The following is a 10,750-nucleotide window of genomic DNA, read 5'->3' on the forward strand; positions in this document are numbered from 1 at the left end:
TCTCTCTCTCTCTCTCTCTCTCTGTCTGTCTGTCTGTCTGTCTCTCTCTCTCTGTCTCTCGCCCTGAGCTTGGATCATTTCCCTATATGGTTAGAGAGTGTTGAGCTTGTTTTAGCAAGCCTCTCTGAGGAAATGCCATGGAGTTAGTGTAGCCTAATGTAAGAATTCAGAATTGCACTCTTCTCTTTCAGCAGTCCTTCACTCACGCTCTTACTGCAGTTGTGTTATTTTAAAGCATTAATGTGTGTGTAGCAGCAGCATAACTGCGTCAGCAGGACCATTGCCACTGCAGCTCTGTATAGAAATAAAAGAGATTTCTGAGTTACTAAACTTTTAATAACTCCTGTAAAGTATAAAAGGTTTAGCAGGAAGGGGCCGTTGATAATTATTACAAACTTGATCATTAAAATCTCATTTACATAAGAAATATTGGTAACACTTTAGAATAGGGAACACATATTCACTATTAACTAAGTTTTCCCTCAATAAACTCCTTACTGCTTATTAGTATTAGATAGTAAGGCAGTTGTTGTAGTAATTATGTGTAGGTATGGGGTTGGGTTAAGGGATCTAAAATATGGTCATACAAAATAAGGCATTAATATGTGCTTTATAAGTACTAATAAACAGCCAATATGCTAGTAATATGCTTGCTAATAAACAATTAGTTAATAGTGAATAGTTTTCCCTAAAGTGTTACCAAAGAGTCACTATCAAAATATCAAAGCTGGTCTTTTTCACACAATGAAAATGTTGGCTGCACAATGTTGATTAAGTTCAGATAAAACATGATTTAAATGTTATGTTATGTTAGGACTGCTTGATAAAACTATACGACTAGACCAGTGGTTCTCAACCTATTTGACTCTAATTCCCGCCACAATATTTGAATCTTCTTCAAAAATATTTCTGGTACTTCTGTTGTAACAACACAGCTGCTCATTTTCAAATGTTTTTATGTACAGAAACTAGGATCAACATTATTACATATTAATATTTAATATTAAACAATTAAATATTAAACATTTTAAATATTAATATAATTAAATATGTTGATTATATGAAATAATTAATACTAAATTGATTAAATAAAATAATTATGAATAGTTAAATTTCATAATTACATAATTTCATGAACAATGTTCTTCAGCATTTATTGATTTTTATTGCAAGTGAATTTAAATGACTAGTTGTTCATGATTACATTTATTTATTTGACTAGTTTTTCATGATTTTATGTATTTATATATTTACTCACTCTCTCACAAATAGAAATTTCCCAGCAATGTCTCCTGAGAAAATATTTTACAGCTTGGCATAGTTAGAAAATGTATACTATAAATGTATGGTGTTTGTTTATTTATGTATGTATGTATTTTAAATCATTTTAAGCTATCTTGTGGCCCCATTGGAGGTTTGAAAAGGCCCCCTAGTGGGCTCTGGCCCCCTGTGTGAACCACTGTACTAAACAGACATCTGAATATGCTGAATTACTAAATTGTTCAAAAGTAATCCACAGTAATCCAGGACTGTGACTGGTGCCCCCTCAGAAAAACCCTGCCTTATGTTGTCCTAAATGGAGTGAGAACCTAATTTACTCAAATTACTAAAGACTGAAACTCCCCTGTCTTTTCTCTCTGTCCTTTAAAACACATTTACCTCACCATAATCCTCTTTATTTGAGTATGTAGTATTGTAGTCAGTGTGGACCGTGTCTGTCAGATCTGAAGGACAATCTCACATTTTTAATTCATAATCTTTGATAAGTTAATTTGTCTTTATCTATGTTTTCTGGAGCGAGTAATGGTTGTAGTTTGTGTGAGTGCATATTTGAGGGTGTGCATACGTGTATGTAAAGTCTAATCCCTTGATTGACTGGCTAGTGTGTGTCCAGCTCTGTGCGATGGCCGGGTGAAGAGGGCAGTTGACCTTATGACCTCTTGACTCTGCAGTGTGCGAGAGGGTCAATGAGTGGCGTATGCTTAAAGCCTGCTGGACTGGCCAGCCCTATGAGTGGACTCTCGGGCTGCGGTGGCATCAGTGATCCCGTGCTGACCTTCCCCTGACCTTTTCCACAGGTTTGGCCTGGAGATTTCCAAACCTCAGTTTGAGCAGCTGCTGGACAGGCTCCCTCTTGACCGCCACGGAAATGTGCAGTACCCGATCTTCATGGCAGCTTTTGACACCAGGTACAGGCCCTTTTGACCGGTCAGGTCAGCATTTGTTGTATCACTGTTCACTGCACACTAGCTTTGGATTTGGCTTTGAATTTAATTCTTAATTTAATGTAGCTATCATAATCAAGAATTAAATATATGAACATAGTAGTACCACAAATATTACAAATGTAATTGACTTAGAGGAATTAGTAAGAAGGCAAGGTCTCCATCACTGTTAACATTCAAGCTTAAAAAAAGTCTTCTTTACATTTTTATGGGCTTTTGCAATCTGTTTCAGAGATTTATAAAAAACATTTGACTCCATAGAGCTCAATAACTGATGGAAAAATAGTATGGAATTTGGAATAACATAAACAATAGTTTCATTTATTTATTTAGATGTTTCAATTCATGACCATCCATTTGAGAAAGTAGTCTACAGCTAAAAGGCACTGAATAGAAATTGTATATACTGTACATATTTTTTCATTTTGATGTAATTCTGCATATAACATAGTTCATGAAGAATACAGACATGCCACGTTTACATTTCTATAGGTTTTACTTTTAAATAGTTAAATCACAGTGATTTTGTTTTACATTTTTACTGTCTAGCCAAATACTGAAAATCTAAGAGAAAATATTATTATATGAAAATATAAAAATAAGAGACAACATGAAGTAACACAACTTTTCCTTTGCAAATCATTTATATGTACTGTTTTATTAACCAGTTTTTACTAAGTTTACTAAAAATTAAAAATATTTTCTGATCAGCAGACAATACAAGCCATCATTTAAATGAAAAGCATTGGAATTGTATTGTGTCCAACGTAAAGTATTCTTTTATTAGTGTGTGTTTGGTAAATATGGCTACAACAGTTTGTGTGATTTGTATTCAGGAAGAGGGAAGAGATTAGGTCTATAGTGACATTATGCTTCAGGGTGGCTCTTTTCTTTGCTGTTGTATTTTTGTCATTGTGCTTGTCTGGTAGGATGCCACAGAAAAAAATAGCCTACGTTAGCCTAAAAATAATGTTTAGGTTTATGCAAACACTTGTACACATATTATGATATATATAACTGATATGACTGAAGCTGATTTGCAAGAATAATCATCCTAGAATTTAACAAGTAATTTTTAAACTCAAAGCCATGGTTGTCCTGGCATAAAGAATTTTGAATGTCAATTACCGAACAATTGCCGAATCAACAGAATTTGAAAGATATTGTAATATCTAAACTTGTTTTTGAACTCAAATATATGCTGCTGAAAACAGTGGTAAACCAGTGATGAAATAAATGCAACATATACATTTGTTGGGGAACATATAGATAGACAAATATGAGAATAACCATATATGGTACGTATTTGTTGCAATGAGCCCCTCACATTTGTGTGTTTGTGCTAAGATGCTTAAAAATGGTTGGATATGAGGATTAGGATCTGACCACCCTGGAGGACCCATGTGAACTCCCCTAACCACCTAATGAATGACCAACAATAACCAACGCAATGTAAACGTTTCTTAAATGGACCAGGGTAATGAATTTTAATCTGCTAGAGTAGCAGCTCTGAGACATGCGCTTTTAGTGTGTGTGTATTTCTAGGGTGCGTGCACGCATCAAATGGGGGCAGGGTATAAGCTTAGCTGCTCATTTTATTTTCTCTCAGTGTGTGTATGGGATAAAGACCTAGAAAACCAGCCTGGCTTAGTTGACAGGTGACGAGGGTTATTCTGAATGGGGATTTTGTAATACTAACAGTGGGGAAAAAGCCCATGCACCAAGGGACCTCCTGAATAGAGAGAAAGAAAACTTTAGAACTTCTGTACTCGCAGAGAACAGTGAGAAAGACCGACCATGCCCCGCCAATGACAGCTACAAACTCTCGTTCTCTCTCTGTCCCATGAGAAATGCTAAATCATTCATGCTAAAGCGGCCTGATCCCAGTGTCAGTAGATCCTGTGTGGCATTTCCTCTGTTTGGGTGAAACTTTGACATGTTAGTCAACATTCAGACCTCACCAGATTAACACCGCTCACATCCCGCTCTAGCTTTCTTCTGAGTTTAATCACATTATTGTACCTTATATTGGATGTTTAATAGCAACAATAAAAATGAATGCATTTGTATACATGGAAATAATATCATATTTGTTATAAGATCTATCTGTCAGGATATATCAGATTTTGCTGTACAAAGCCACCCAGCCCAGGTTAGTTTCTATCAGTTTCTATCAGCCAGAATAGCAGGAGCCAGGTGATGAAGTGGTGTTTAAAATGAGCAGAAATTCTGGAATCATTTTAGTTGTGTCTTTGTTAAAGCTTGGACCAGAAACAAAAATCAAAATGTGTTGCTGTAACAAACAAAGGGAATGGAAATGTACTACTGCTGGACTTTCTCAACCGCTTATCTGCAAATATCATATCATATATCATATCATATCATATCATATCATATATCAATGTTTCAAAAGTTTGGTGTCAGAATGATTTTTTTTTTCAGCATTCAACTGATATAAAAAATGACAGTAAAGACATTGTAACGTTACAGTCTTTTAAAAATAAATGCTATTCTTTTGAACTTTCTATTCATCCAAAAATCCTGAAAAAATGTATTGCAGTTTTCACAAAAATTAAAAAATAATAATAAAATAAGTAAATAAATAAAAATTTAATTAAATGAAAATATTAAGCAGCACAACTGTTTTCAACACTGATAATAATAATAATAATAATAATAATAATAATAAATATTTCTTGAGCAGCAAATCAGCATATTAGAATGATTTCTGAAGTATCATGTGACAATGAATACTGGAGTAATTATGCTGAAAATTCATCACAGGAATAAATTACATTTTAAAATATATTCAAATAGAAAACTGTTTTTAAATTGTAATAATATTTCACAATATTACTGTTTTTACTCTATTTTACTGTAATTTAATATATTTTCTCATTCCTCTTTGAGAGTTCAAACAAATATGTTGCTTTTAAGAAATTCTAACTATTTGAGAGGCTAGTAAGCATCTTGAGGTACAGCCCCATCTATTAAGATGAATTTCACGAATTTCACACATCACTGTATTCACTTCTGCACATTTGCATGCTTGACTTAATGTTTGTTCTTACTGTTTGAAAAGTATAAAGATCTGATGAATATATATCATCAGTTATTTACTTTTTGATGACCTCCACCATGAAAGATTAAACTATATCAGTCTTTTTGTACTGTAAACTTTTGGTAATTAGAAGATGTGTAGTGTTAAGAGAGTTTCATCATCCTCGATTTAGCTTGATTTGTCGGCCTCTCTCTATAGTTTTAGAGGGTGTTGGGCTTCTCACAGTTTGTGTGGTCCCTATGGTGAGACCAAAAAAACCAAGCAGTCATAGGATGGGTAGATGTCAGATCTTTGTGTGGGAACCTCAGACGTCAAAATCCCAGATACCCCACCCTAATCTCCAGCAAAACATTTTGTTTTTCCTCTTTCTCTCTCTTCGGTCCCTCTCTCTCTTTCCTCTCCTCCCTCCACCCATTTAGAGCTTTAATTTTTATTCATGGGGTGTGAAGGGGTTGAGACGGGGGTGTGGGGACAGGATCGGGATGGAAGGGGATAACTTCTTGAGCTGGGTCCAGGGCTCAGACCAGCACAGCTGACAATGGCCTCAGTGTTGTGCTGGGTGTTGTGAGCAGGCCGTTTGGACATTCTTCCCCTGTCAGTGGAAGCAGATCTGGGAGGTAGCGGTGCCCGGGATTACCATCTCATTAATAGCAGCCATGACTTTTGTTCAAAGAACGACTTGTGTAATGTTGCCGTGTGGATGATGGATAATCCGCTGAAGCTGCAGCTGTAGGGGACACTGGACACACAAACTCTCACACACACACACACACACACACACTGTGACTATACAATGTGACTCCTTTTATGAAAGAGGCTTTGAAAACATACATAAAATTACAGATGTCGATATTGACAGGCGAACTGACCATCAACCGCAAACCAACCTAAAAATGAATTTTAATATCAAAACTGAATTAAATGAAAGCATGAGGCAGCTTGATCAGGGAAAGACAGTATCCGGTCAGTCTTTTCAGACCTACAAACCCACATTATTAAAAAGCAACATTTTTTTGAGAAGCATTTTATATAACCTTTTATTAAGAACATAACAATACTTGATTAAAGTATTAATCAAGTGTTGATTAATACTGCAAGAGGTGGATATAGAAAAAAATATAGTATACAAAATGCAGAAAGATAATATCTCAGAAAGAATGTTTAAAAGATTATCATGTGTACCATATATATAGTAAACAATTTTGTTAGAGAAATGCATACTTTTATTCAGCCAGGATGCATTCAATTGGTTAAAAGTGATAAAGATTAATGTAATAAAGATTTCTATTTAAAAAAAAAAATGTTAATACTGTAAATGCTGTTCTTTTAAACTTTATATTCATCAAAAAATACTGATAACAGTTCCCACAAAAATATGAAGCAGCACAACTATTTTCAATATTGATAATAATAATAATAAATGTTTCTTGAGCACTTAATAAATGTTTCAAGTCAGCATATTAGAATTATTTCTGTTAAAAAAACAGCTTTGCCATCGCAGGAATAAATGATATTTTACAATATATTAAAATTGAAAAGATTATTTTAACTTGTAATAATATTTAACAATATTACAGTATTTTTTTTTTTTGATGGAATAAATGCAGCCTTGGTAAGCATTAAGGAGACTTTTTTTAAAAAACATTTAAAAATCTTACCAACCCCAAAATTTTGAATATTAGTGAATATTGGATTTGTTTTTATATTTTGGTTGTTATCTTGTTGCTGTTGTTGTGGATGTTTGCTAGGATGTTTTAGATTGTTGAGTCAAATCAAAAGACTGATTGCTTGGAAAAGTAATAGCACACTGTATTTTTGTTGTATCATTCATATCATACATCAAAGCAGAAGATATTTTGAAGAACATTCCAACTGTTTTTGTCCATACAATGACAGTCAGTGGGGTCCAAAACAATATTTTTCAAAATAGCTTCTTTTGTCTAGTAGTAAGAAATGCAAACAGGTGTGGAACGACATGGAAGTGAGGAAATGATGACAGAATTTTAATTTTGAGGTAAATTATCAAAAGTAAATCACACAAACACACACATACATTCTCAGTCTGAGCTCCTGCAGCTCACTCATGTGGCTCTTGTAGTCTCTCTACACACACACACATCTACTTATTCCTCTCTTTCACTCCCTCACTCAGTCCATCCATCCTCAGACGAGATGAACTGAAAGCGAAATAAGCAGCCCATTCATTCACCAGTTATCTCTGTGGGCGTCTGTATCTCGCCTCTGCGAGTGATGGGACTCCTTCCTCCCTCTTCTTTTAATTTCAAATCCCTCTATCTCAGCTTGCGGAGTACAGTTGGTCCGCAAGGAGTTCAACCGACCCCTCGTCTGTTAAAACAACACGCTCTCTCTCCTCTCTGAAGATCAGTCGTCTGAGGAAGAGAGGGGGTCTTCCAGTGACTCTGAATCAGATCTGAACTTGGGTGGCATTCTGAATGTAAAGTAATCTAAGCAATATCTAGCATGTAAAATGTCTTAATTCAAAACCACCATTACTTCATCATACAGTTTGAACTGGCAGAACCGAGTAGATGGGGGGAGAACATTTTTAAAGGCAATGTATAATAAAACATTTTCTCAGCTACATTTTTGTATAATAACATATATATAATAATTTAAGTAGAATAACACTAATTTCACTTCCAATCAGTAGGATGGAAATGTTTCATGAGTAATTGGATGTTTTGACATGATTAAGAAACCTGAAAAAAACTATACTTTGTAATGTGTAAACAAATATATAATATGTTGTTTTTGTTTGTTTGTTTGTTTGTTTTTGTCTTTGATTGCCTTTAAATTGTTTTAGTGGTTGAATATAAAAATGGAAATATAATATTAAATCAGGTTAAACTGAAGTTGTTGCTCCCTTAAGGATTTTTCTTCCATACCTATATCAAAATTTGCATACTGAACTAAGTTATAGTTTTTCTGGAGCAAACTGAAATTTTGTTGGTGTGTGTAATAGTGAAGTCTTGTGATATCAGTTTTTCACGCCTAGCAAAAATAAAACAGAAAAGAAAGGGTCAATTTACTAAAACGTTTTGAATTTCTTTTGTTTTTTTCAGCTTTTCTAGCAAGTCAAACTAAGAGTCATGTGCCCCCTTATGGGCATAAAAGAGACATGCATGTGAATTACCTTGAGTGATTATCTGGAAAACAAATGCAAAAGCTGCTAATTTGTTTACTGTCTATAGCAGTGTATTCTAGATATAAGTAAATAACTCAACTGCTTATTTTTTCATTATTTTTATTTTATTTAATGACTTAAAAATATTTTACTGTTTTATTTGACTTTATTACTATTTATTACTATTTTATTTTCAGTTATATCTTTTATTATTTTTAGTTATTTTATTTTTAGTTTATTTTAGTCCTTCAGTTCATATGTAACATCACATCCAAATATCTGCTTAACGTATAGGAGTCACTTACATAGACTCAGATGAAACCTTTTAAAAACTCGATTTTAAATTTTCATTTTAGATTTTAGAGTTAAAAGTTTTGGGAAATCTTGTAACCTGACTCGGTGGATCTTTGGTTAATTTCACTTTTAGTTTGAGTGTCTGTTTGTGTTATATGCTAGTGTGATGTCACGTCCTGCTGTGTTGGTTTTGTGGCAGGGCTGCTGGACATGGGCGTCCTGCTGAGATGTCCGTGGCTGGGTCACAAGGTCTCTTCCCTCAGCTTCCGACAGGTCCACTAATAGACTCAACCGCTGAATATGATGAATTAACCGTATTTAGCTCTATATCTGTTCTGCTGTGACAAGCAGATTGGCAAATGGAGACTCACTCTTTGTTAATTGCATTTTTCAGGAACTTTTCTCACCGAGCTTTCAGTAAACTCTTATTTTGGCTCATTCGGGTCAGCTTAACTGTTGAAAAGAGCAGTTTGTCTTGAGAAAATCCTGAAGGCACGTTCACGTTGTCATCGGCACAATGCACAAACACAAACTTAATGCCTCTTGCAGTCAGTGTCACTGCAGTTTGTCTCTTTGAACTGCTATCAACATTATTTGAAGCATCTGTCTTTTAAATCTCGCCATCTTTCTCTGTCCCTCCCTTCTATTTCTTCCTTTACACAGTGTGTCTAACTCTGCTCTAGCCCATGACCTCTCAAGCCACCAGTCCGCCCACCTCGTTCGGACTGTGGCCCTAAGATGGCCCAGATCACTGCCCCAAAGCCTAAGGAGTGGTTGTCCTCTCTTGAGCACAAAAGAGCCACGGCTATCCGCTCAGCCGAGTCCGGCCCCCATCAACCCATCCAAGCGCACAGGGAATGCATTAGCCTAGGCTGGGCTTTGTGCGTCTGATTTTTCTCATGTGCTTCTTCATAGTTCCGCTAACACTTCAAGACCGTCAGGTGTCTGCCTGGTTTGACCACTCCAGTTGCTCTCAAAGCGGTCAGCACAGCAAGGCCGTTTCGGTGTCAGGTCTTGTAGCTCTCCCTGTTCGCCACTCAAGCGAGAACGGCACAAAGCGGGTCGCTCGTTCTAAGGGTTCCTCAGGGCTTCTCTTATATTGTATGAAGTAATAATAAAAGATCTAAAAACCAAAGGACTTTTTCTTGCTCCCTCAGGAAAGGAGTTCCCAGCCTCTTCCAGGCAGCCGCCCAGCCTGTCTTGAACCATGATTCAGGTGAGGAGAAGGGCTCAGAGGAGGATCGGAGTGACCATGAGGTATGATCTCATGTGACTTCATAATACATCAATTGTAAATTCCCAGATGTACAATGCTGCTTTTCAACCTAAACAATTCAAAAGTTTGGTATTGGTAAGATTTCTTAAAGGTGCCATAGAATGGAAAACTATTTACCTTGGCATAGTTGAATAATAACAGTTCAGTACATGGAAATGACATACCGTGAGCCTCAAACACCATTGTTTCCTCCTTCTTATGTAAATCTCGTGCATGCTCGTGACCACTGAAAAATAGGCGAATCAGAACATAACACCGATTGTGACGTTACAGTCGGGATCACTAATAGTTACGCCCCCAACATTTGCATATACCCGCCCATGTTCTAGGCCAGCTGCCAGCCGAACCTGCACAGCCAAATCATCAGAAGTTCTGCAGGTATTGTGAAGAAACAAGCGAGGATAATAGCGAAAATGGCAGATCATGGAAATAAATGTTATGTTCCAGGCTGTGCAGGGATGGGTTGGTGTCTGTATTCAGAAAGGCACGGAAAACAAATAACGCGCGTTCTAATAAAATAACGCTAGCCACACTAAAGGGACATAGCTGCTTGCTAGCAGTAGCCTGTTACATTACAGTACATAAGATTTCACTTACCACATAAACAGAGTAAGGAGAGATGACTGAGGACGATGGCGAATGATTTACAGATCCTGACCACCACTGACAAGCATCTGATCTTGTAAAATGTGTGGTAAGTAGGCTACACCGATCACGTGCGATCGCAAATCTTGAAAGTGAAAGTAAAA

The 10,750-nt window shown here is 36.0% G+C and overlaps 1 protein-coding gene across 1 annotated transcript in view; it reads left to right on the forward strand.

Moving 5' to 3' along the window:
• LOC107746042 (EF-hand calcium-binding domain-containing protein 6-like) overlaps positions 1 to 10,750 on the forward strand; it is a 31,278-nt gene that overhangs the window by 14,089 nt on the left and 6,439 nt on the right. Inside the window, exons 12-13 of the mRNA XM_016560096.1 lie at positions 2,079 to 2,189; positions 9,883 to 9,982. Coding sequence (XP_016415582.1) covers positions 2,079 to 2,189; positions 9,883 to 9,982 — 211 coding nt within the window. The remainder of the gene's footprint in view (positions 1 to 2,078; positions 2,190 to 9,882; positions 9,983 to 10,750) is intronic.

This window comes from Sinocyclocheilus rhinocerous, unplaced genomic scaffold (assembly GCF_001515625.1).
Source record: "Sinocyclocheilus rhinocerous isolate Xijiao unplaced genomic scaffold, SAMN03320098_v1.1 scaffold288, whole genome shotgun sequence".
In the NCBI taxonomy this organism is placed as follows: Eukaryota; Metazoa; Chordata; class Actinopteri; order Cypriniformes; family Cyprinidae; genus Sinocyclocheilus; species Sinocyclocheilus rhinocerous.